This window comes from Dermacentor albipictus, chromosome 8 (assembly GCF_038994185.2).
Source record: "Dermacentor albipictus isolate Rhodes 1998 colony chromosome 8, USDA_Dalb.pri_finalv2, whole genome shotgun sequence".
NCBI lineage: Eukaryota > Metazoa > Arthropoda > Arachnida > Ixodida > Ixodidae > Dermacentor > Dermacentor albipictus.
Window position 1 is genome coordinate 22225351 of NC_091828.1, and position 27919 is coordinate 22253269.

General features: G+C 45.0%; 2 protein-coding genes across 3 annotated transcripts in view; one reads left to right on the forward strand and one right to left on the reverse strand.

Moving 5' to 3' along the window:
- The window catches only part of LOC139048666 (zinc finger protein 239-like), a 111484-nt gene that overhangs the window by 62676 nt on the left and 20889 nt on the right, over positions 1-27919 (forward strand). The window lies entirely within an intron of this gene.
- The window catches only part of LOC139048665 (phosphoribosyl pyrophosphate synthase-associated protein 2), a 54170-nt gene continuing 36984 nt past the window's right edge, over positions 10734-27919 (reverse strand). For both annotated transcript variants that reach the window (XM_070523152.1, XM_070523151.1), the window contains 4 exons: positions 27761-27831; positions 22695-22841; positions 21988-22174; positions 10734-12651 (listed from right to left, as the gene is read on the reverse strand). In XM_070523152.1, the coding sequence (XP_070379253.1) occupies positions 22016-22174; positions 22695-22841; positions 27761-27831 (377 nt within the window). In that variant the 3' untranslated portion in view covers positions 10734-12651; positions 21988-22015. The remainder of the gene's footprint in view (positions 12652-21987; positions 22175-22694; positions 22842-27760; positions 27832-27919) is intronic.

Here is a 27919-nt window from a genome sequence, read left to right on the forward strand (position 1 = left end):
GCGACATCGCGTCAGCCCATCTTGACCTTAAACAAAGTTCTGTGCCACTCAGGGAATTTCGCAAAAGCACTCGGGGGAATTCGGAAATGTCAGCTTGGCAGATACCTTGTATCCAGTCATGCCAGCCATAGGGGCCCGTGTTCCTTTTCTGATACGTACCCATACACTGCATCGATGAGAGCAGATTGTCCTCTAAGCTCGTGCACTTCTGGAACTCGTTTTGCAGTTCCCCCAATAACTCTGCACTCTCCACCAATGCCTGCAGTCTGTCCTTTAACTGTATCACCACCCTGTTAACCACTGACATCATAGCTATGAGCTGGTAGCTGTTGGCTTTGTCCCCCTTTCCCTTATAGTATTTATTTATTGATCTATTTATTTATTTGTAAAATACCATACAAGGCCCCTACATGGGGATTGACTAAGGGGGGCATACAATCAAGTATATCGAATCTAGTAACAACAATAATAAAAAAAAACACTAGCCAAGTGCACAGCCTAAAAGTTAGAGAAACGTATTAGCTACATAATGCTGTATGAGTATAGTAAACCAGAACGCTATAAGTTTGTAACAAACGTATAACAGTGCAAGAAAACGGTAGGAAAAATAACACAGAACAGTGAGTGAGATATTGATGACTAACAAGGGTTAAGAGAGTTGAGTGAGTGCTTGAATTTTTCACGGTCAGTTTCTGCAACTATGTTGTCAGGGAGGTTGTTCCAGAGCCGAATGGCATGTGGGATTGCAGACAAGTTAAATGCTTCTCTTTTACCATAGATGCACGTGAAGCTATGATGATTGTATAATCTGTGTGACGTGTGCGATGACGTTTCTAGGTGTAGGAAACGTTTGTTCATGTGGTGGGCGTACTTATGAAATAATGACAAAAGGGCTATGTCGAGACGATTACTCAGCAGCTGAAGTGAAAGGTGAATCTTTATTTGAGTTACGCTAGAACGGCAGTCATTATTTCGGGAAATGAAACGTGCAGCTCTATTTAGGATTGATTCCAGCATGGTAATTAAGTAATTTTGGTGGGAAGACCAGACTGGAGCGGTGAACTTAAGTTAACCCTTTACTGCACCTTGTTGCATTTACGCAACATTCTGATGAACGGCGTTAAAAACCGAAGCAAAGTCAGTTTCGAGCTTCCTGTACATGTTGTTGCATATCCGCAACATTGGTCTGTAAAACGCGGCACCTTGTGCTGCAATCTGTGCATCTTCTACCAAAACAAACGTGGCGGAGGCTGCGCGCGCCCAGGAGCAGTGATATAGGTAAGTTTTACAAATTGTAAATGCATTTCTCCATAAGGCAAAGCGAAAAAAAATTGTTACGCTATGCTCCACATTCTTCTGACTCTGTAGGTTCAAAAAAATATTGTAATTTCGGAATAGTTTGTTCCTGGCGACAGAACGTTGCTATGTTGCACAAATGCAACAACGTGTACATGGTTTATATTCTTCGGAATAATGAAATGGCTTCGAAACGCTGGTATGGCCTAGAAATTCCTCCCGATAGTGAAGGCAGTGACTACAGCCACGAGTGTAAGTCCGTTTCGATTCAACATGTGGACCAGATGTTCTCTGGTCAAATTTCCTTTTTTCTTTTCAAAAGTACGCTGTGCCTCCGCACGTTGCCGTGTCACGTCGTCACGGGCACAGCTTTACGTCTGTGCTTCGATGTTCTACATTTTGTCAATAACCCGAAAACACTGCATTGTTTCCTGGCTGGACGGGAATCTGCATGACGCACTTCACGAAGTATGGGGACCACCTCTGCTGCACAAACATGTACAAGTGCTTCTTTTTGTTCCACACTAAATCATAGGTGCACCAATGATTGTATTGTGCAAATAAGCATCTGAGTATGAATCGCACTAAATCTATCTTTTACTTTCAACTTCTTCTTTATTTGCATATTGTTGCAAATATGCAACATACCCTTTTTCTGCAAATTGTAACCACAGACAGTCGCTAAAGTAAGTTTCCATGGGAGTACAGGTACTAATATGCTTCCCTACAACGCCATGAATAATATTTTGAAGAAACAAAAAATTGTGCAGTAAAGGGTTAAGGGCGAACAAATGTTTGAAATGCCAGTTTGCGGATAAGTGGAGGTGAGTTGCGAAGGTTACGTCGCCGGTAACCCAGTGTTCGAGAAGCACTGGCACAGATGGCGGTAATGTGAGAAGTCCAGGAGAGGTTTGCTGAAAGAGTTATGCCTAGATATTTAAATGATGAGGTCCGACATAATGGGACATTTTTAATACAGTAGGAATAGTCCAAGTTAGGGCGTCTGCGGGTGAAGCACATCACTTTACATTTTGATGAATTTAGAGTCGTTAGCCAGGTGTCACACCAATTAATAATTTGGTTAAGATCATTTTGGAGGATCAGGTGGTCATAGAAGCGGTTAATAGAACGACAGTTAATGCATTCGTCAGCGAAAATGCGCATGCATGATGATAAGTTATTGGGCAATTCATACATGCATATCAGAAAGAGTAAGGGACCAAGAACACTTCCTTATGGTAGATCACATGGAACATCTGAAAGGGGCGAGGAGAAGCTGTTAGCGAAAGAAAACTGCTGCCTTAGAAAGAAAATTTCCAAGCCAAAATAGAGCTAGTGAATCAAGTTTTAATGATGATAACTTCAAAACAGGCCACAATGGGCTACGCGGTCAAAAGCTTTATAAAAATCCAGAAAGATGCTGTCAGTTTGAAGGTTTGAGTCTATGTTAAAATATACATGTCGTAAATTCAAGCAATTATGTTTCGCATGACAAACCTCTCCTGAAACCATGTTGATCATGACAAAAGCAGCTGTTCGATTCTAGATGATGGTAAACATGAGATGCAATAATATGTTCCATCATTTTACAGCATATGCACGTTAGTGGCATCGGTCGGTAGTTCTCAGCTAAGTTTTTGTCAGCGTCTTTGAAGATGGGTATGACTTTGGCTGTTTTCCAATCTTGGGGTATCTGACCTGTCATTAAAGATTGATGAAAAATGTGAAATAAAAACTTGCTAGATACTGATACTGTATTTTTTAGTAATGTAGAATTAATATTGTCAATACCTGCTGAAGACAAAACTTTCCAGTTATTAATAAGCTGAACAATACCATCAATAGTAATGTCAATAGGTTCCATGTACCGGTAATCTAGGTCTGCAACAATGGGCAAATTAGCAATTCTTCCTTTCGTGAATACGGATGAGAAAAATTTATTTAGAACTTGAGCGCAGTCACTGTTACGAATAGGAATGTTTTAGTAGGAATGTCATTAGTATTGCGTTCAAGAAATAAGATTTGCCAGAACTTTCTGGGATTAGATTTGAGTAGTGAAGGAAGGTCTTGGGAAAAATATTTATTTTTGTCTACATTGATAGCCGAGCAGTTTGAACTTAAACAGTTAAGACACCTTTACCAAGCTGAAAGGGTGCCTCGTTTTGCAGTTCTGTACGAACGTTTCTTTTTGTTTCTGAGTAGATGAAGGGACTTAGTGAACCACGGTTTGTTTCTGTCTTCAGTTATTCTGGTTAAAGGAATGTCCAGCTCAGCCAATGTGCATAACTTATCTCTGAACATGACCCAGTTATCATGAACAGACCTGGTGTGGAACGAAGGTAGAAAATGATTTTCAAGAAATGATTCTAGTTCAATCATGATTACTTCATAATATTCCTTGTTGTAGTCACGAACTGTCTAACTTAAGACACCTGTAAATGGTAATGGGATACTGATGGATACATTCAGTATTCTGTGGTCACTGAAACCATCCGAGCATGTTACTTGTTCTATAGTTTCCGGGGCGTTAGTTAGTATAAGATCTAAGAGGTTAGAGCCACGGGTAGGTTCTTTAATGATCTGGAACAGATTTTAATCTAATGTTAGGCTAAGGAATTCTGATGATAAACTGCAGGATGTCGACGAGTTTGGCCAATCAATGAGAGGAAGATTAAAGTCGCCAATAAGGTATGTGAACTCGGTTGGACAGAGCTGGGTGGCTTTAGCAATATTGTTGCGCAGTTCATCAACGAAGCAATGACTATAATTTGGAGGGCGGTAACAAACGCCTATCAAAACTTTAGCAGAACGGCAGCGGCATGTGGCCCAGACAATCTCCAGACCTGAAGATGTGTCAATAATGTACGATGCGATAGTCTTTTTAATGGCGAGGAGGATGCCACCACCTCTTCCACCTGAGCGATCGCAGCGATAAATATTATAGGTTAGCTTAACGGGAAGACTTTCGGGATCGGCTAACTCGGGGGAAAGCCAGGTTTCGGCGAGAGCAAGAATAGTGCAGTCGCAGTCTTCAAGATAAGATGAGACGAGTTCGCGTTTCAACATCAGGCTTCTAATATTAGTGAATGATATTGTTAACGATGTAGCAATGCGATGAGTTAGCGGCGCTTCAAATGTGTCTTGGTCTAGCTATCTGCTGATTTCCACTACTGAACGCTTGGTGGCATCATATACATAAGATTTGTTATCAATGCGCAGTGGGTCACTTGAAAGTTTGAATGGTTTATTTAGTGTTTTCGTGTGATCGATCAATTGTTTTCTGGCTTGTCGTGTAGAAAATGAAAAGTCCTTTCGAATGTAGAAACTAGAACCTTTTAGTTTGTGCGCAGAAGCCAAGATGCGTCCTTTATCTTTAAGATATGTCAGCTTAGCAATGATAGGTCTGCGCTTTTCATCAGCGAACTTACCTACTCTATGCACTCTGTCAAACTGTGCCCCGTTACAGCGATGCCAAGTTTCTCAGAGCAGAAAGAAATTATCTTCCGCTTCGATGCAGCCCAGTCTTCTCGAGCATTACCTTCTATGCCAAAGAACAGCAAGTTTGAGCGTCTCATTCTATTTTCGTTTTCATCACACCTCAAAGAAATTTTTTCAATCTGCTCAGAAAATTTACTCAGTGAATGATAGCCAGGGTCCGGGCTACCTGTGCATTGAAGTCCTCAACTCCACTGCAGAAAGCTTCGTACTCGGCAGCTTGGCCCCGCCATCTCCAGCAGACTGCCTGTTGTGGGCTGCCTTTAGATAGGCCCGCGAAGTCGCATTTGCTTCTTGAAGTCAACGCACTGTTTCTGAAGCAGCTGCACGGTCATTTTTGACGTAGTTTAGTTCCGCAACTAAAGCAGCCTGCCCTTCCTCAAGTTTAAGTATTTTTTCTGTAGTAGCGACATCAGCTGCCTCTAGTCTGCGTAGTCCGCTGATTTCTATTACTGAACGCTTTGTGGCATCATATGCATAAGATTTGTTATCAATGCGCAGTCAGTTAACTGAAAGTTTGAATGGTTTATTTAGTGTAAAGGAATCCGCCTCTGCCTTGGACATTGGGCCCGGGTTTGGCTCAACACCACCAGAAAGTCGAGCAAAAGTACACGTAGAGCGGAAAACACATCCCCCGAAAACGCTAGCATTTGTTTAAGTACATCAACGAAATCCGTTGGGCACGACACCTCAAATAAGCAGTAGTTGCTGGTCTTAGTAGTACCGTATTTTCGCGATTCTAAGCACCCCCCTCTATTTTCGCGAAAAAATTAAGAAAAAAGTTTGCATGCGAATCTAAGCACCCCCCTATTTGTTAGGAGGCGTGCGTAGCCAAGGCCGCCAAGCGCACTTGCTCACTCTGTCATCGAGCCGGAACCGTCGGAGTCCCAAGGTGGCCGCGGATGCCTGTACAGCGTCCGCGGAGCAAGTACGCCGTACAGCCGGACTGTACGGATGTATGGTGAAAGCTGCAGAAAGCGTCCCCATCAACCATCGCAAATTGGATTTCGGACGCTTGGAGGCGGGTCCAAGTGGACGTTGGGATCAAATCATTAAAAGAACTGGTCGACCACAAACCACTTCAACAGAAGGGAGGACGACCTGCTGTGGGATACTGAGAGCGGCGGTTCAAGCGGCGCGACGAACTCGAGTGGCAGTGATAGTAACTGAGCATCCGACACAAGCGGTGGGTTCACTGTGTGCACTGATTTTTCTTTTGAATGTTTGCAAAATAAAATGTTATTTCTTGCACCCGTCTCGTCGTGATGTCGCAGCGAAAAGAGGGAGGGGGGGCGTCATTCTAGATCTTTCGAATCTAAGCACCCCCCCCTCACTTTGGGCATCGCGATTGTGAAAAAAAGGGGATGGTTAGAATCGAGTAAATACGGTATATCATGTTCCTCCTGCTTAGTCTTCGGCCATCGAGGGCTTTACCGTCCATTATCGTTTTGCTCACTGCCTCTCAGTGTTTGTTTAGATTTTGGGCCCAGTGTCTTTAGTAACATAAGAGGGATGCCATCGGGTCCAGTTGACGTGCTACTAGGAACCCGCTTCTCTGGCCTTTCCCACTCTCATTCAAGTGGAGCCACTGCACTAACCGGTCTATCCTAGTCCGATAAAATACTTGCAATGTCTTTTTATTCTTTAAATTTTTGTGTCATCATTGTTCTTATATATTCCCGTGCTTCATCTCCGTCTAGCGAAACACCTAAAGCTGTATTTATAGACTTCTGATCTAAGCTAGTCTTTCACTCGAGTTTAGAAAAGCAGTTAAAAATTTTTAGAAACATTTATCCTTTTTGTTTACTCCTTTTCATTTCATTTAATATACCCTCAAAACTGCAAAGGTATTAGAGGGGAGTGCGGTAAAAAATAAAAGGTTACAAAACAGAATAAAGGAAGGCAGCAAGTGACGTGGCAATAGTCTTGTGATGCCCAAAGTGACGTGTCGATTATGGCCATGAAAAATTGTGTGTCGTCTTCAATGGCAGCCATCACGCCGGGAAGGTGGTTCTATTCTTGACAGGTCCTAGGAACAAAAGACTCCCGACAACTCTAGTGCGACTCTCCAAAACTCCAATTTTGTGGTGATTAATGCGAGGAGATATGTAGATATGAATCCTGCAAGTATACTTTATGAAACAGAGCTAGGCAGAAGCATTTGCAACGAGCAGAAAGTGGTGGACATTGCAGGATGGTTTTCATAGAAGTTACGCTCACTGCACAGTTATAATGGCTTAAGATGAAACGCAAGGCATTATTTCGAACATGTTCGAGAGACTGGGTTAGTGCTTAAGCATGCGGGTCCCAAATTGATGAAGCGTATTCGCATTTTACTTCTAATTAACGTCTTGCACAAAGTTAACTTTAGTGATGACGGAGCGTAAGAAAAGTCTCGACGGATATAACCTAACGTGCAATTACTTTTATTGTTAACGCTGTCGATGTGTAAAGACCAGGAAAGTGTAGAGGTTAAATGAACACCTAGATATCTGCAAGATGTAACCGCTTGCACGGTAGTGATCTCAAGGTAATAGGTCGGAAGAGGAAGTTCACAGCAGGTTACATGCATAGTTTTACACTTAGGTGGGTTTAGTTGCATTAACAAGTCGCACCAGTTACAGACAGTGTTTGCCATTACGCAGGATGTTAGTATCAGTAGTGTCAGAAATATCACGAATGATGCAATCGTCGGCAAAGAGATTAATGTTAGAAGAAATTTCATTGGGCAAGTCATTATTGTAAATTTGAAAAAGGAGAGGGTCCAAACCTGATCCTTGAGGAACGCCAGATTCAACAGGGCTAAATGGAGAGAAGTGGTTATTAGATGAAGCAAGCTGATCAATTAAGGTGAAAGTGCTCTAGCCACACAAACAGATTGTGATCAAGATTCAGTTTACTAAGCTTCAAAATAAGTAGTTTGTGACATACCTTGTTGAAAGCCTTTGCAAAGTAAAAAAAAAACAGTTTGCGCATGAACCTTCTCACAACCATTGGGTCCCCTTTCATCTAATCAGCTTATTGATCAAATGGGATGCTTCTCTTCTACAGTTTAAGAAGTTATCCCATTTTATTCTACATCAGCTTCTGGTTCACCCCTCTGCTTAGAATGTGTGTTCCCTGGAGGCTTCCCGAGATTTCTCTATGGCCTTCTTAACCTCTTCATCCCACCAGTGCTTGGCTTTGTACCTTCTTTTTCATTGGGCCTGGCTTGTACCTTAGCAAGCTGTAGCTCAAATAGCGCTGTTAAATTTGTGTATGTTCATTTTGTTTCAATATCCCCAGAAATTACTTCGATTTGCTTGGTTGCTATCTCCAGTTGCTTTTCAGAGAAAGAAATCCCATCTGGTTGTTCATCTTGCCTTCTTCCTACTTTCGCTGCTCTTCTAAAACTTAGTTTGATACAATCATGATTACTATACCTAGACTTGTGGAGTCATATTCATCTATGCTCATTACCCCTAGCCTATCATACCTCTCATGTGAGATAGGTGCATAATCTATGTCAACTGCAGGCTCCCTACCTCCCATGTTATGTGCCTTTCACACTTCTCAGTATTGTTACAACTAAGTCATGCCTTTCACACATATCTAGCAGCTTGTATTTTTCTTCTTTTTATGGGGTTTTACGTGTCAAAACCACTTTTTGATTTTGAGGCACGCCGTAGTGAGGGACTCCAGAAATTTCGACCACCTGGGGTTCTTTAACGTGCACCTAAATCTAAGTACACGGCTGTTTTCGCATTTCACCCCCATCGAAATGCAGCCGCCGTGGCCGTGATTTGATCCCGCGACCTCGTGCTCAGCAGGCCAACGCTGAAGGGGTAGGACTGCCCAGTCAGTTTGAAGCAATTTTTGAAGCAAGTAAAACTGCGTTTTGGAGCGGAATAAATTTCATTTTGAAGCAGTTTAGAGCAGGCCAATATGAATTTTGCTGAAATAGAATATGGCACCGCACTTCGAAACCATGAATAAACACAGGAGCACACTTTGTAGCTATAGCATACTACAATATTGACATGTGTACTTAATTGTCTTTATCGGGCGACATGTTTTGCCGCCTAACAAATGTTATCGCACAGCGCGGGACGCACCTGCATGTATCCGAAGTTTCTGGAAAGTTATTGATGCTTCTATCCGCTGTCTGTTGTCGCTGAACCTTGTGTTATCCGATTTCATCGCTTGACACGAATGGTGTGGAACTTTGTAGAAGGCATGCGGGTCCCAACGATTAGTCTGGAACATTCGATGACTGCTGTATAAAAGCCGATGCGCTTGACCCGCTGATCAGATTTTCGACGCACAACGATAGCGGCGAACACGGTCGGCGATCGATAAGTGTAGCCTGTTTTTGTGGGCACAGGTTCGCCCAATAAAAGCTAGTTTTGTATTCCACCGTATTGCTGCTTTCTTCACCGTCACTACCACGTGACAATATAGAACAGTGGGTTGAGCAGCGGCACGGTGCAAGCGTTCCTGTAAAGCTGTAAACATCGTTGCCACTATGATCGAACTATATGAAATCCCCTGCCGACACTCGTGACAGTGGAAAATGTTCTCAAATTATGCGGTCCAATCCTCATGGTAAAATAATTTCTGAGTCAGCATATGTCACTGCAGATTCAGAGAGCCGCAGTCAACTTGGGGCTGGTATAACACAAGACTACTGCAATCCGTTTTTATTACGATAGCGACTATATGGACACTCCAGGCACATTTCTGCCAATGTTGTCGCCATCACCATGATGTTCCGTCCAAAATCCAGGGGCGATGACAGTGTCGGCACGCGCCACGTGCTTTATGTGCGAGTAAAAGCGTGCAGGGGTGAGCCAACGACGGCAGCTCAATCTCGTGCGCGCAAGGTAGGAAAGCAGGGGAAAACACGCAGACTTCCATCATGTGCAAAGCACCGGGGGAGGGGTTCTACTCTGGCGGCTGCTACGTATGGCGCGGCCTATCTTGAAAGCGATCTGTGATGGGGACAGAGTGCGAGTGCCGATAGCTTCATGTGCGCTGTCTTCACTGCTTTGTTCGTGTTGAAGCCAGGCAGCGTGAAGGTGAATTTGCTTGCTGCTGCTGCTGCATTTCCTCACCCCAAAGTTTTCACGAGTTTCCGCGTTCATCAAGCAAGATGTGTCCATGCTTGTATGTGCGCGAGTTACACCATACTTGTTAATTTACTTTGCAAGAGAATGCTTACAAGTTTATACGGCCGATAAAACTGTCTTCACTTTGCATAGCTATCTACTTATTTTTTATCGCAATTGACACTTCAACTATAGGGAAAAACTGCCATTTTTTATTCTCAATCTGCCATTAGTCATGTGTGACTAATGGCAGATTGAGACCGTCTGAGAAGTCTGTGTGACCGTATTCTAGCACAGCAAGCGGCCACGTGCACGCCGGCCACTTGCCGGAAGCGCAGATAGGTCCAGTGCTATAAGCACGAATTTACGAGAAACTGCGCGGGAGGCGCCGTGGCGCGGTGTGCAAAATGTGAACTGCTGCACTCTTTCTTGGAAAACGAATCCACTCGCTGCTTGCGGTCACTGCCAGAGCACACATGCCGAAGCCGTTCTGGTGCAATTTCGGCCGATTTTCTTCCTTTGGTGCAGGAATTTGCGTTTGTATCAAAATGGCACAATTGACACGGGAGTCCCACTCCTGAAATTACTAAGCAAAAATATACCAATTCAAAATAGTTGAGCACTGTTTCGTACAAGTTATCAACATAAAAAAAAAATGAAGTGGGGGGAATAAAGCATGCAGCAGGGGACACAAAATTTTGTTAATAAACTACAGGGTTTGCACAGTCCCCTTAAAATTGGCCCTCAACATTATTAAAGACCACTCCTATTAAATAAAACCATTCATGCACAACTTAAAATTGTTTTATGGTCACTTTTTTGTCTGTGAGCCTTTTCAAGAAAAATGAAGGCCAATTAATGAATAGTATTCATTTATTCACAAGAAGACAGCTGCCAACTGCCTACAGGTGTTTCCTCATACCACAAAATGAAAGATTGGACATCAATAGAAGCTTAGTTGTCAAAACATGTCTAAACAAAGAACCACCGACTACAATGTCTATACAGGCTTGGCTATGCATCAATACCAAAACCAACAACACTAAAGCCGTGCACAAGCCCAGTAAAAAACACTGGCCCCACATCATTACAGTTCCAAACACAGGATTCTGAAGCATTGCAGCAGCTCAAAGTAAGAATGCTGCCTAACCAAAATGTTCCTGTTGACCACATTCTGACAGCTCAAGTGTTTGGCTGTGTGTTTACAGAAGCATATAGTACCAAATCATCTGACCAGCTTCTTGGGATAAGAACATTTTATAAGCAATGTATATAGCTTTTATCAAAATATACTGATGTGGTGTGCACAGGAATTACCACCGCACTCAAGTACAGTGCTAAACATGGACAAGAGAAAGAACTCGCCGTGAGTAGCACATTGCAAAGCAGGCAAAACTTTTACAAAACACAAAGTTGGCCACAATATCTAAATCCCACAATCTTTGTTTCTGGTGGATAAAAGTGTGGCAACACTACTAAAATGCAAAGGTGCTGGATATTTTGTTTACCTCGATGTTGTGCATAAAACTAGGCACTCAAATGCCTTGCATGCTTTGGAAGTTATACTGTCTTGGATTGTGCAGATATAAACAGGCAATATTAATGAAATAACTTGGCATGCCCACAATGCAACGTGTTTCATGGTTGGAATGTTGAAAGCAGCACAGAACAACTCTGACAGACAAGACAAACACTGCACCAACAACTTAAGTTTACGGAAGAGCACACTGCGCAGACTATGAAAAAATGAGAAATCTTAAGACACATGATCTAGCCTCAGTTTGCACAGCTCTGTTATGATTCTGACTTTCTTGATCATTACATGCTGCTTCAATTAACTTCAGCTGTCAATGCAGCGCTTGTCTTTTGTTTCTCTGCCCCTCTGTCTGCATTATCTCGTGCTGCTTTAAACATTCCAATTATGAATATGTAGCAACTCGCCAAACTTTCAGTGCTTTTGATACAAGTTTTACAGACAGAGCAAGTACTGCCATTGAAGAATGCATGCGTTAGAACACAAGTGACATCTGAAGTTCAAACAACCTTTTGCAGAACAAACTATTTAGATATCTTGAAAGTGTGTCAATACCCATAACTGTTTGTCAGGTTTAAGAAAAATGTAAGGTACCATCTTTGTTAAATTGCCATCGTCAAAAACCTTTCTGCAGTTCGGACAGCAGCTGAAGAACACAGCAACCACGCTGGTTAAGGATAGTCCTAAGAATATGTGAAAAAAAAAAGTGGAGTTTTTAACAGTTGGTTAACAGTAACTTAAAAGCATTTATATGTGTCTGAGGTATTGAACTGATGCCACTTTCAAAATAAGTACAATAGGAGGAAGAATGGTTCCAAACTTTAGCAAAGAATTTGGCCGCTTTGAGGTGGTCAGCAGCACCCACATTATGCATTTGTGACATCTTCCGTCACGGCACATGATGCAATACTGCTTTGACAAGCAACGGTGAGATCACATCACTTCTGGCTGCTCTGCATTGAAAGTGCTGTGCACATTTCACAGCTGAATGCAAAGTTGAAGACGTCACTTACATCACCAGGAAGCACAATAAAAAAAATTGGAACATAATTTTGACAAACGAAATAAGATGTGACGAAAGAAATAAGGCATAAAAATTCAGAAGAGTAACTACTCCTTGGACAAACTTCTTGTACTGTTGAAGCTGGGCTTTACAAACAGTGGTCATGTTGAATCAGGAGATAGTTGGTGGAATGCACCCAATGTGAGTGCTGAAGTCTTCTGCACCAGGTATGTGGCCTGAAAAGTATCCAAAGCAGTTGCAGTCAGAGAGATATACACTTATTCATTGGGTAAGCCAAAGAATATGTTGAATGCATTAGTAAGAAGGATAAGAATGCAGAAGACACCACAGATTACAGTTGCCATTATCCCCTCCAGCTTCAACCTTGCTATACAGAACAAGTGCCGACGTGCATACATTGTCCGTCTAACCACTGTTATAAAGTTACTGCTCAGTGTAAGACCTTCCTACATGTATCCCAAAGTTCCAGAATGTTGTTGAAATAGTGAAAGTGAAATAGTGTTATCTAATCAGATTGTGTGTACAATTCAAATGGTGGTGGTCATTTTCGAACATACGTGAGCACCAGCTGGAATGTGTGATGAGTCATGAATAAATGGCTGGCAGACTTGACCTTTAGATCAGATTTCAACTACTGATGACTGTGCTCACTGCTACCACCGTGCTTTGTGTATAGGCTTTCTTGTTATGCATGAGTTTGCCCAATAAAAAGTTGCTAACTATTGCTTTTTAGCAGTTACGTGCATCACGCTCACTACACTGTTGCATCAGGTGGAGGTGCTCCTTCGTTGTGCACCAGAGACCACATGCAAGTCAAAGACACGAAGACAATGCTAATGTTACCACAAACCAACAAGCTAGCTGCAGGCTACAAGGACTGTTGCCGGTGTACAGATTCCTATATGAGAGTTACAATGAGAGCTACAGTGTTGGCATCAGCAAACGTGTTGCAACAACCTAGGGAGCCAAGGACCGTTCGTAGATCATCAATTAGAGACCCAGACAGCTGGCTGGGAAATTACAACAGAATCGCTACAGCCTGGGGTTCTTTAATGTGCACCCATAGCATCGTACACAAGCATTTTCGCATTCCACTCCCATTAGAATAACAATACAGCTAGAGAACCACAATGGCGGATGAATAATTCAATGAGTTCCTTCTGTCCCACTAAGGCCGAATAATGGAAGTGGACTAAACCAACCATTACAATTGAAAAAAGGAACAAAAACATCCTTTCAAACCTAAGCAACTCTTGTGGCTTACATAAAAGCCTGCAAATCACGGGCAATCAAGGCACACAATAAATATAAGGGAGAGGTTTTTTAAGTGCCTGTCAACAAACCGCAAGTACTGAGCAGGCAGAAGGAATGAATAAAAGACAATGGGAGACATAACAGGGTTCAGTTTTTAATCTCGTGCAGTGCATCGCATCTTGGTAACAAACAAATCTCGTGAACACCCACAGCTGCAGGATTGGCAACAGCTTGCAATAAAACATGCCACTGTAGGGGTTGGAGGACGGACTGCGGGATGAAAACCAAACTTGGGAGGGTTTATTTTACATTATATACAGAGAGGTGAGAGACAAGTACCAGTCGTACAGTCATTACGGGCCGGCAGCAACTCGGACGCTGCGGCCCGCGGCAAGAAGTTCGAGAGAGGTGAATCAGGGAATCAGGGAATGCTCTGGTCTCTCTGGAAGGCTTCTTATAAACCCTTCGAGCACTGGAAGTCGCGTCATGTTCGACCAATGGGAGAGTCTGCTCAGATGACGCCACTTTCAGCCAACGGTAGGCGCCCGTGCGATGGTGTCATACCCGGCAAAGAGAGTCGCCGCTTGGGCCCCCTTGCTTGATCACTTGATCCCCCTGCGGTCTTGCCTCGCAGAGTGGCAATGCGCTTCTTCAAAGGAAGAGAAGGAGGGGGGCGCTCATGCTCCATTGTATGAGGGCCCACCTGCTCCCGATGGTACGGCTCCGCAGTGGTGGCAAATGCCTTCTTCAAAGGCGAGGAGGGGTGACGATTGGGCTCTATTGTCTGTGGGCCCCTTCTAATCCCGGCGGCGTACGAACTTGTTTGCAAGTGTCCTGCCTCAGGAATGTGGCACCCCTGCTTCTGCATTCCTCAATTAGCTGTGCTGCGATTCGAAGTGGTTTGGGGAACTCGAAGTAGCCTCAGGAAACGGTGCCATATCTAACAGCTCGTCCTCGCCCCGGTTGTTCTGAATGGCCGGTGAACTCAATTCGCTGGCCATGAGGAACGCTGAAAGAAGCTGCAGGGTATTGGTGTCGAGCCTCGAATGATGAACTTCGGGATCCTTGGCCCTGGAGAACAGACGTCAAACAAACAAAACAACACAGCGCTGCACCACGTGCAAGCGCAGGCTCTTCACCCCTGACTCGCCAGGCTATTACTGAGTCAAAATGAACCCTGATCATTTATTTCCCCAATTTTGACAAAGCAGTTCCAACCACCCTTTCAAACAGCTATCCATTTCTCCTCGAATGCCGACAAGACCAGAGTACTATTGTTGTTGCAAAACAAAGGGTCGTTGACGATGCAAACAACAAATGAAAACAGCCGAACATAACTTAAGTGGCCTAACTACACGAAGAGCATGTTTCCAATCTATCGCAGTGGCGTACTTATCGCACGTATTGGTGCCACTGAACAATCTGGTCAACCTCACAAGTACGTAATCACAAGCCCACTAGCCTTGCGGTCACTAAACAAAACGCGTACTTGCGTTGTAGGCAAACTTTTCATTTACGCTTACTCACGTTTCTTCCCTGAAAGTCCTACAGGACACGTGACTTAAACGAACAATTAAACTTGCGGGACTTACACACTCCGCAGAACTCTTAAAATAATGCGTCTTTTAATAACTCGTTCCACGCATACTTATCAGAGAAGTCGGAATACGGCTGCCCTCAACACACACCAGCAACCCAGTCATAAATCTGCTTCCTTCCGTCCACACAGGACACGCGCTAATGGAACTAAGAACGCCTCTCAGTGCAACTCATGCACTCACTGAAAACTACGCGGTTAACCTTAGAAAATAAAAAAACGCTTATAAAAAAAGAAGGTTAACTAAAACACACGCGCGTTACGATAGGCCTCTCAACGATAACCTTGACCTTCAGGTTACTCACACACACAAAAAGAAAGCCTATTTACTCATTAACTAACACTCGCGAGAATACATGTTTACATAAACCTCATCTTTCAAATCACGGAGCTTCTCTAACGAAAACACAAACAAAGCTCAAACCTTACACATTGAAAGAAATCCTAGTCTCAATTCGCGAAAAACTTTCCGATGCTCAAAATAAAAAAACAAGACACTTCATTTCTACGGAAGCGCTCTTGGCCTCCCTTTCCAAACGCTTATGTCTGACTCATACTTTGAGTCTCACTCGAGGTGGGCGCGGTTTCAAAGCTACTCTTGCTACGGAGGAACAACAAAAGGGCTGACTCACTATCAGCTCCTTCAAGACGTTACAGTCCCCTGCCAATTTGCGTTCTCCCGCCCCGCTTTCAACAGGACCTCGACTGACCGCGTCGCTACTCCCCACCTGGTCTCGTCCTGCCACCTTGCGTTTCTTCGAACTGCACGCTGAGCTTTGAAAAGAACTACGGAAAGACGAGGAGATTAACTGCCCCGTGCCCTTTGTCCGCGTCCGTGCAGAACATGCTTCGCGGTCCCCCTTTGACCTGTGGCTCGCTCGTTTTGGATGCGTCAACATCGTCGGTGACGACCGCACCTTCTTTCTCGCGCCCTGCCCTTTTGGGTTTCTCGCCATCTTTGGCAGCGCTACATTAGTTACCGCATTCCTATCTTTAGGGCGCTTCTTCCTGCGGCGCTTCCTCTTGGCATTCCCTTTCATGTCGCCTTCTCATGCCTCGTGCTGGCCGGTACACATTTCGTCGGCCCGGATCGGTCTCTTACCCGCACAGTCTGAGTGATTTACATTTAAATCAACACTCTCTCTGCCTCGACTGGCGGACAGCCCAACCGACTCTGGCACAATGCAGCAGGCTTTACTCGAGTTAGACAACTCGCACTGTTGCGAACTGCCCTCTGCTACATTGCCCAGCTCACGCTGTGCATCGGCACACAGCCCGTCGGTATCGATCGCTGTCTCACGCGCACAGTCCGAATGATTAATAACTGAACCATCCCTATCTAGGCTATCTAGACTGGCGGAGAGCCGCACCGATCCCTGAACAATGCAGTTGTTCTCTCGTGAACTACGGAGCTCGCCATCCCGAGAACTACTCTCAACTGCATCGTCCAGTTCGCACTTCACTTCTGCACGCCGATCTGGCTCTACATGGGTGCTCGCTTCTGTCGGGTCAGCAGTACCCTTTTCTTCGCTAGCAACCTCGCTAACCTTACCAGCGACGCACACGCGCGGTGGTAACTGTGCCAATTTGTTCGCAGCTGGCCTAGCTGTCTCCACAGCCATCTGTTGGCACAGCACCTCGTCGCTCTCACTGCGGCCTTTAACGGCCTCTGTTGCCACTAAGGCATCATTAGCAGCTAGCCTTTTCCCTTCACTTATGAATCGGCAGCCAATCTCACAGGCACTACTCGTCTCGTCAGCTTTTGGTGAAAATTCGCTAGACACTTGCTCATTCTTTCGCTCTGTACTACCTACAGAATTCTCAGACAGCCGTTGTCTCTGTGCCAATAACTGATCACAATACTGTATCTCTTTGATCAGTGCTGCCTTCTCTCTCTCATACTTTTGCTCACGCTCAAGCTTACGTACCTGATACGTTCGTGACGCTCACACCTAAGAGTAAGTTCTTGAAACTCATGCTTCCGTTCATTCTCGCGTTCTTCACACTTACTCTCACTCTTAAGTTCACGACGCTCCCGCAAACGTACACGACGCTCACGCTCCCGTGGCTCCTGTATCACCTCCCAAGCAAGCTCAATGCTTTTGCCATCATTGCCACTATCGTTAATCGCCTTTATGACAGCTGGCGTTTTCATCCGTTCGTCCGCCTCAACTCCCAAATCGTCGCACACCAACAACAAGTCTAACCTCGTCAACCTTCTAGGATCCATGGCAGCTGCCCCGACAGGTGGTTAGAACTGTTTTCCTTATTAATTTGTGCAAACACACAATGCAACAAACTCCCGATTCCCAGAACTATCAAAATGAACACACAACATTTGAGTCTGGCGAATCATAAGGAAAAAAAACCACGCGCTAACTTACGGTTGCAGCACCCTGCCATCCGGTTCATTCGTCCGCTGTTCCCGGTTCCTCCGGACTCCCTGGGTCGAAGGCTCGCTCCTTCTTCGCTACTCCCAGTTTCTTCGGACCTCTTTCGACGAAGGCTCTCTCTTCTTCGCTCTTCCCGATTCCTTAGTATCTCTCTCGACGAAGGTTGATCCGTAGCGCTGCCACCAGCTGATGCATTCGGAGGCGATCCCACCGCTGCCACCAGATGTAGGGGTTGGAGGACGGACTGCGGGATGAAAACCAAACTTGGGAGGGTTTATTTTACATTATATACAGAGAGGTGAGAGACAAGTACCAGTCGTACAGTCATTACGGGCCGGCAGCAACTCGGACGCTGCGGCCTGCGGCAAGAAGTTCGAGAGAGGTGAATCAGGGAATCGGGGAATGCTCTGGTCTCTCTGGAAGGCTTCTTATAAACCCTTCGAGCACTGGAAGTCGCGTCATGTTCGACCAATGGGAGAGTCCGCTCAGATGACGCCACTTTCAGCCAATGGTAGGCGCCCATGCGATGGTGTCATACCCGGCAAAGAGAGTCGCCGCTTGGGCCCCCTTGTTTGATCACTTGATCCCCCTGCGGTCTTGCCTCGCAGAGTTGCAATGTGCTTCTTCAAAGGAGGAGAAGGAGGGGGGCGCTCATGCTCCATTGTATGAGGGCCCACCTGCTCCCGGTGGTACGGCTCCGCAGTGGTGGCAAATGCCTTCTTCAAAGGCGAAGAGGGGTGACGATTGGGCTCTATTGTCTGTGGGCCCCTTCTAATCCCGGCGGCGTACGAACTTGTTTGCAAGTGTCCTGCCTCAGGAATGTGGCACCCCTGCTTCTGCATTACTCAATTAGCTGTGCTGCGATTCGAAGTGGTTTGGGGAACTCGAAGTAGCCTCAGGAAACGGTGCCATATCTAACACCACGGCATTTGCTTCACATAAACACATTGCCTCACGGATGGGAGCAATCACCAGGGTGTTGTGCAGCATCACGAGCACGCTCTAACAAAAGCGTGCCAACTTGTGTCGGACTGTTTTGGACTCGTCAATGGCTATCAAGACGATAGCCTTCGTGGTTCCCGAAATCAACAAATCTGAAGTTGTACTGCTGCCATATGGCAAACTGAATGATCCAGTTGCTTCAATAATCTGATGACAGGCATGTGTGCGACCACGATCACTAGTGACAATTCTGCATTCTTAAATGCAAGCAGTTTTGAAATAATTTAAATGTCTAAACAACATGCTCTTATTGCTGCAGATTGCTTTTAACGGAAACAATGATTGAAATAATACTCAAATAATTGTTGCACCTACAAATTTTCTCAAGGATGGTAGGATGTGCATCAGTGCTCTGACAACAAGGAGGCCTTGAGATACAGAATTCTTGCTGCAATGTGGGACCTGTGCTGTTACTTCCACAAGAAAGTAAGTACACTTTACTAAGTAAATAATATGTTGGCATATTTCTGCAACTACAGTCACATGCGCTTATAACGAACTTGATAGTTTCGTGAAAAGTGGTCATTGTATCAGTAGTTCATTATATTTGGACTCAGCCTTCACAATGCACCAAAATTAACGACACTGTAGCTAGCGTCAGCAGTTACGATTTGACACCGCCTTGGCCCAAAAATAGGATTTTCAGTACCTTCGTTTTTGTTGCCGCCACTTTGCATCTAACTACAAGTTCCCATTAAAAATGTAATCTAAAGCGAAATGGGCATTGTAGACCCGTCGAAATGGTGCCCACAGCCAGTTCCTACCACCTGCTATTTCTAGACGATGAGTGCATTAGCCGTAATTTTTTCATCAAGAGTGTGATATATTTTGCTATCAGCATGACGAGTGGATTCTCTATATGATAGTGAAGTTTTCTAGTTGACAGAAGGCGAAAACTACTCCGGTATGCTGGCAACTTGCAGAAGACTTGCCATTACAGTTGCAGCATTGGCCACACGCGCTCCGAGAGCCGCGAAGTTACATTTTTAAATGTCGTTTCAGCTGAAAAAGTGAGAAGCTTGAAAGGTAGAACGCCACTGCGAGACGTTATTAGCAATAACCTAAACAAAGCATCAACAAACCGTAACCACTGACTCTTTGCAACTTTGTGCGGCAGCAGTGCGTCATGCCACATTCCCCAATTAATTTTTTTACATGCTAGCGTAAACACTGCTGGCAAGGGTGTCCATCGTCATTGCGAGAAGGCCCTTGAGATGTGCACACTTGACAAGCTACTGACTCTATGGGTCTTGAAAATGTCTGAATTAGCCGAATATCAAATTATCAAAGGCATCAAGAAAACAGTAAACAAATGCTTACTACATAGGCACACCTTCATTAACTGAATGAATAGGCAAATATAGGTTGTATTTTGAATGAGAGCAGTGTGGAAGCTGAAATTCTCGTCATCTCGTGACTGTAGCACTCGCAGTTCAGCAGCGAAGGCCTCGCGATTTCTTTCCCAGTGCGACCGCGGCTTCATCCGAGACATGCTTTTCACTACCATGCATTATTTTTTTGCCAATGAGCTGGTCAACAGCAAATCGTCCGTCCATGGCGATTTACGTGGCAGTCTTTATCCTTGACAGCATCCGCCAAGTTTATCGCATTGCACATGCAACCACTGCATTGAGTCGAAAGGAAACTACTGTTTGCTGCCATGGCTGCTGACCAAGCCGCAGCCGCTACCAACACAATCATGGACTGCAACCACGCAGTTTTGAAGACATGTAGCCAACACGCACACCGAATCAAAATGAAACTACTGTTAGATGCAACCAGTGCGGATGAAACCGCAGTCACTATCGAAGCGATCATGGACGGCAACCACGTGGTTCTGAAGGCACGCGGCGGATGCCGTGTTATGCACTGCGGTAATCGCAAGAATAAAGGCTATAAAGGCAGGAACTGGCACGAAGCATTCCGACATTTCTTCCGTTTGCGTACGCTGGTGCCACTTTTGCTTTCTTGTGGTGCTCCGCACTCGCCGAGCTCAGAGAGTTGTCCAAATTAACCGATGTGCGGCCAAATATATCAGAATTAATGACTTTGATTCCATTAAATAATGCATATGCCTGCTAGGACCATATGCATTGGACTGGCAGGCCATATGCCTGCCAGTCCAAATTATCACATTTTCTGAATTAATGAGTGTTCAATTAAAAAGGTTTTTTTTTTTCATCAGCACCTACTTCACGGTTGTGTCGAGAGACTGGCAGGGTTAGTAGTATTTTCGAAAAATCACTTTCAGTGACACTATCACTTTCTCGTGATGTAGTACATGGCTCGTTAGATGGTTCGAGCTATATAGCACAAACAGATAATCAGCTCAACCGGTTTCACTCAGCCAGCTAACGAGCGCACACTGAAAGCAATATCTCTAAAAGTGACCTTTACGACCAAAAGAATCAAGGTCTCCACATGCTTTACTCTCTGCCTGCCACTATGTAGCAGTTGCATTTATACATTCAGCTCCGAATTCTTTAATCTGCTAACTAAGATTAGAAAGCTAGTTAATATCTGCTAGAAAAATTTATATTCCACCACAAGTGCTGTTATATGATAAAATAATTCACGATTTGATAAAAAAGACCACTGTGCATTAGGTAAGCCCTTGTTGCTAAACAAGAATAAGGAGCAGTAGATCTAGCAGAAAATCCTATAAAAATGAAGGAACACCGGGAATGAATCACCTGAGAACAAGGTGATTCACACACACATGATCATCATCATCATCAGCCTGGTTAAGCCCACTGCAGGGCAAAGGCCTCTCCCATACTTCTCCAACTACCCCGGTCATGTACTAATTGTGGCCATGTTGCCCCTGCAAACTTCTTAATCTCATCCGCCCACGTAACTTTCTGCCGCCCTCTGCTACGCTTCCCTTCCCCTTTGGAATCCATTCCGTAACTCTCTATGACCATCGGTTATCTTCCCTCTTCATTAAGTGTCCTGCCCATGTCCATTTTTTTTTCTTGATTTCAACTAAGATATCATTAACTCGCATTTGTTCCCTTACCCAATCTGCTCTTTTCTTATCCCTTAACGTTACACCTATCATTCTTCTTTCCATAGCTCGTTGCGTCGTCCTCAATTTAAGTAGAACCCTTTTCGTAAGCCTCCAGGTTTCCGCCCCATACGTGAGTACCGGTAAGACACAGCTGTTATAAACTTTTCTCTTGGGGGATAATGGCAACCTGCTGTTCATGATCTGAGAATACCTGCCAAACGCACCCCAGCCCATTCTTATTCTTCTGATTATTTCAGTCTCATGATCCGGATCCGCAGTCACACACACAACCCACCATCTAAAGACCAGGCTCCTAGGTCTGCTCAGTCCTCAAGTGTGACGTTTCGGAAGAGGTAGGACATGGACTCCTTGTGGTGGATGCGCCGGATGGCTTCGGACAGGAGCACACTGATGTCCACCGTCTTGATCTTGTGGCACTGCATCTTCTGCACTTCATGCGGAACTGTGTTGGTCACCACCACCTGCACAGGAGGGTGCATACCGCAAATAAGTGGGGTTGCTCTGTATTGTCAAAGCTGTCTGTTATATTGCACATATTACTCAGTACGACAGCAATGGAGGCATTACTCATTCTCTGCCTTTCTTCCATCCTCTTCTTCCTCCCCCTTGGGTGGCTCCAAGCACGTGCCTTCTCATGATGCTGCCTACCGCAGCGCCATGAGACCGCAGCGCCATGAGAAGGTACGTGCTTGGAGCCACCCAAGGGGGAGGAAGAAGAGGATGGAAGAAAGGCAGAGAATGAGTAATGCCTCCATTGCTGTCGTACTGAGTAATATGCATGATATAACAGTTTCCAGTTCTTTCCACAAGTTCTTTCCGAGAAGCTCGTACGGGCTTCCTTTGTAGCTTCGTGCTACTCGTGGGTGGACAACAACTCTCCCTTTCATGAAACTTTGGCCAATTTTCAAATTTTCGCAAAAGTTATTTGCTCACTTCCAAGTATTTACAACCGGATGAGTAGACTCGACACGAGTGACTGACCTCATCAATTGGCGAGTTTTCGATGAGCTGCGGTGCATCGCTGGAAAGGAGTCCGTGGGTGGCCAGCACGTAGATCTTGTACGCACCACGCTCTTTCAACACTTCGGCAGCCACTACAAAGGACTGCACGTCATCCACCATGTCATCCTGGGCGACAACAAAATGAAGGTGCAATGACAGTTTAGGCAAGCAACGGCAGGCCTGTAACTTTGTTTCATGTAAACTGTCATAACTAAACTGGTATCTGTGCTAGTGATTCCACGCCTGCCTCTCACTGCCTAATAAAAAATTATACTGGTTAGCGCTTTCCTGATATTGCCTTCGAAGGGGTGCAGGAGTCACACCGCAAAAGTTTAAAGCAAACCTTACTGTAGCAGACGCTGTGGCTGCCTTTATCCACAACCTGTAATATGGAAATGCCCTGTTACCCTGCCTGCTCTCTTATAAGAATCCCTTAGTGGTGTTCTGTATGGCCAGCTGGCCTGCTCGAAGTGTTAGCTACAAACATAAAAGACTATCTTCAAGTGCACACACTGCTTTCCTCTGTTTTCCAAGCTTCAACTAGGCAATGGGTGTCGAGAAGAAATACGGCCACCGTGGTGCGCCGAGCCATACGACTCCCTCCTCAGTCCTATAATATCCACTACAGTGGAACACGGCTATAGCAAACTTTAAAAAAAAAGAAAGCTTATCAGTTTGATATAGAGCATAATTCGATATACGCCTGCTAAAGAATTACAAGCCACAAAAGCACATACCATTTATAAAAGCACTTTACTGATGGAACTTAGTTTCATGCTTAGTTTTGTGTGAAATAGTCCTATATCTTCTTCTGCTTAGCAACTTCACTGCCTGCAACAGCATGCAAGGAGTTGGAGCAGCTGAGGCCACTTTTGCACTACTTGACATCCTATATATCAGGAATCGCTGCTATTTTTTGTTTCGGTGCAACCAGAATTCTCGCTATATATTCTCATTGTAACTACCGTATATATTCACGTAATGAATGCACTTTTTTTCCCAATATACCAAAGCAAAGTTGGGGGGTGCGTTCATTATGCAGGGTAAATTTCATGGAGACATTTTTGAAACAGTGAAAATTGAGAAGCAAGACGGTAATGATTTGGAACATGCATAAGATAACTTATCTGTGCAGTAAAAATACATGTATACCATTTGCAACCGTAAATTCACTCTGCATCACAACCACCAGACCTGTCGTACAGGTCACTGGCCACTTCATCCACATTGTGGCTCCACCAAAGAATAAAAAAACAATGCGTCATCCGGGCGTAGTAAGTGCAGTCTAGACCAATTGCGTGCAGTGAAACTGAATGCACACTCCAAACATCAATCTCCAATCGCGCCCCAGCTCGTCCTCGTAGCCGCTTCTGGCCGCCTGCCGTTATCGCAAGCATCACGTTAAAGCTCGGACCTGTTTTGACAAGCATGCTGTGTGCATCTCTTTCCTCGACCGTCCTGCTCATCGGCATGTCATAGTTTAGCGGTATCTGATGAGCGTTTCCATTTTGTGAGCAGATAAACTCTTTGTCCCACAGAAGGCGAATAACTCGACTTAAGGCCCATCACACACATCGAAACCTAAGGCAGGTGGAAAAGTGAGCCAGAGCTACACGAATTCGACACTCCGCCCGACTATGACCACTATGCCGATGAAGTGCCGGCCGCTCCTTCTTCATTTAACTCTCCCTTGCACCGTGCCTGACCGCGCATCCCGCACGCATGCTCTCCCATTACGTCAGCATGAAGTACAGTCGCCGACCGATTTTCCGGACTCCAAAAATTCGGACATGCCCGATTATTCGGTCAGCTTCGCGGCACCGCCATTCTCCCCATAGACCATAATTTTTAACAACTGCCGAAAGTTCGGACACCTTGCAACCTCTCGTCCGATTTTTCAGACACTCCTTGAGCCAACTCGGTCGAGAGCACCATGCACCGACTCTGACCGGTGCATGGTTCGACTCGCTGAATGCCATTTTTGTTTTGAACGGAGCTTCCTTGCTGCCCCACGAAGTGGCGCTACTGGAAATCCCCGCTCATCATCAATGTTTCTGCTTGGTTCGATAGAGTGGCTCTGCAGCAGTTCCGGTTTCAGCTTAGTAAGCCATGTCAAGACAATCCAGCAGTTGATTTGTTTGTTAGCGCAAGACGCTGCGAGGGCTGCGAGGGCGGCGTTTTTCGTTTGAGCGACTGGTGTCGGCACGGTGGTGTTTGCTTTGTGTGCTGTGTCGAGGTTTCGGTAATCCAACGCGGCATACGTAAACATCGCGTCAAGTGTCTAATGGCGCCGACAGTGCCCGCACAGACTTCGCTGGGGAATGCCGGCAAGCGGGTGCCAGGAGGCCTAAGATTTGTCGCCTTCCGATGTGCTCCCTACTGACGCACAAAATGTTCTGCCGAGACCTGCGCAGTGGTTGCATTGCGATTCCGGACACTGTCTCATTTGACAGTTTCATAGGTACTGACACTGCTGTATTGACATGCGCAGAACTCGACGACGGCAAGATCATTCGTCAGGTTTCTGCTGCACCGCCAGACGATGACTGAGTCGGAAGATGACGCACCATGTGCTACGCTGCTGTCGCATGCGGAGCGTGTACAAGCAGTGACCGAGTTTTCCGCCGCTAATAGTGACCGTACGACCCCCTCCGAGATTCAGGCTTATCTGATTGCGCGTAAACGGAACAGCGTGCAACGGCGCATTCACGATTTCTTCCAAGCCTACTGCCGAGCCCGAATAAGTGCGTGGAGATAAGGGATTTCATTTTTTTTTCTTAATCTGCTTTTTCGGACACCTGTTTATTCGGACATTTTCGCAGTCCCTGTGAGGACCGAATAAACGGTCGGCGACTGTACTTAAACTGCATATGTTGCAGAGTGCCAGATGCATTTTTTTCTCTCTCGAATTTGCAAGCTGCCTTTGCACTGGCACTGGTAGAAAGGATGTGTTAAGGGGGGGACACGGGCTTTAGAGACAAAAAAAAAAAATTAAAAGAATAATTCCAAAATAGTATTTTCGGAATGTCCAACAATTATTCTACCACTTCACCAAATTTTGCGCATTCTAAATCAATATTTCAGCCCTAATATAAGCTTTTGGCACTAGTGTTGGCCAAATATGAGCCAAAGTTTTCGCAAAAAATCGCTTTTTCCATGGCGTGTGATGGGCCCCACAGTTGTTCGGTCGCGCCGACCCGTACATTGTTTTAAAGAGCAGTCTCTCGTCTTCATTTTCCTGCCACCACCAGCCCGCGCATTGGCAGTGAAGAAATCCCGCCTTGAAAAGAAGACTCAATGCATGCTGCAATTGGTCGACAAAGGCACGTGACCCTCAGCTAGCCACACCATTGGCTAGACTGGCGTCGTCTGCATCATTCTGCAGTTGCTGTGCGCACGCCGTGCGTGCCAGTGAGGTTTCCCACGCTGGCAGCAATGCCGATCGTGACTCCAAAGTTCACTACAAAGTACAAATTTACAAAAAAAAAAAGGAAGAGAGAGTCGGCGTACAACTTTGAGAAACGACACTCTGCTGCGCCGCTTCCCAACGACATCAATAACAGCCCGCTCCCACAGTCGAGCGACGCTGGAGATCCCAATGGCACGTTGTGCCTAGTCCCCCGAAGCGCTCCTCACAACGGCCGTGTTTCATCAACATTTTGCCATGACGCTACTATTCTGCAGCCAGAATTTTTGTGGCGTATTGACAGTGAAGCGCAAGGAAAACTTCAAGCATTAGCATCAATGACTGCTACTGACCGAAAATCGTAACTACTAGATTGTGTTGACGACACTGCTGCCGGGACAAACAAGCTGGCTGTGTCTCCTGAGCATGTGTCTGCTGAAAACTTGCAGCAGCTGCTTAGAAGGCATCACTGTAGTGACACTAACCAGACAGGCTACATTCCTGGAGGCTACTAATGCAATTGCACTTGTATATATTCAAATATTTTGTGGTGTTATGTTATAAAAATAAGCTCATGTTGTTTTTTTCAACTTTTCTCAGAATGTAATTTTTTGTGTTTCTTAAACTTGCCGATGTGTTATCTTGGTCTTCTGGGCACATAGAACCATAATTTTAGCAGCAGCATGTGGCTACATGTGTGTACTACACAATGCTAGGAGCAGATTTTTAAATTTCGCTTTTGTAAATTTTAAAATCTGGCTACCAATTAGGCCAGATGATTGCCATGTCTGGAGATTGAACTTGAAGTTGCTCTATATAGCAATACCTGCAATATAAAAAAGTAGTCCTACAGTTCTACAGTAGTCCTACAGTTCTACAGTAGTCCTACAGTTCTTACAATTGCTCTGATAAACAATAGGTGATTATCTTTCATTATATCTGGAACCACTCAGTCAATTTAAGGAGTAATTATATTATTGAAATGAGCATGAAAAACTGTCTGGGTGACCATTTTCATTAAATTTAGTAAAAAAAAAAGTTTCCGCACACCTCTTCCCCCTTAAGCATTAAGTGTGCTTGCTTTACTAAAACACATGTGCAAGAGTCAAAGATTGTAGCCTCTCTGAAAGACTACAGCACAGCCATTCGATCGTGGGACTGCACAGTAGCAAAGTAGGGGGTGCATTCATTATGCAAGTAAATATGGTACATGGTGTTCAGAAATTGTTCAATATACAGGATAATTTGATGTGAACAGGCTTGACTGTAGTTCAGTTTTGTTTCTCGTTCTGTTGTGCAACTCCGTAGAGAGCAACAAGGACATCTGCAATGTTACTGTAGGTGGCTGTAAAAGCCGATTAGTTATAGGTGCGGTCTGTGAGAGGTGGTGTGGAAGGTGACAGCCGTCGTTTCCTACAGCCACCATAGCAGGATAGAGTGACGGGAGAGGAGGAAGGCTGTCGCCAGTGGTTGGGTATTGCTCTCTCCCTCCCTTGGGCACACCCAAGAAAATGTGCACAAGAGCCAAAGAAAGCTTAAAAGGGCGTCTTGTTTTGCGAGTTGGTCACAATTCATCTTGGGCAGTAGGTGTGAACACACACAGAAACAAGAAAGAAAGCTATTTGCTTTAAGTACTCACCACCATGATGGCAATGCGGCCACCAACATCACCCACCACATAGATTGGTGGCTTCTCCTTTGCTGCAGGCACTGCAAAAGAAAAGTAGTAGAAATGAAATTCAATGGTTAAATATTGCACAGAAATAGTAGTTCACTTTTTGAATCACATGAATAGCTC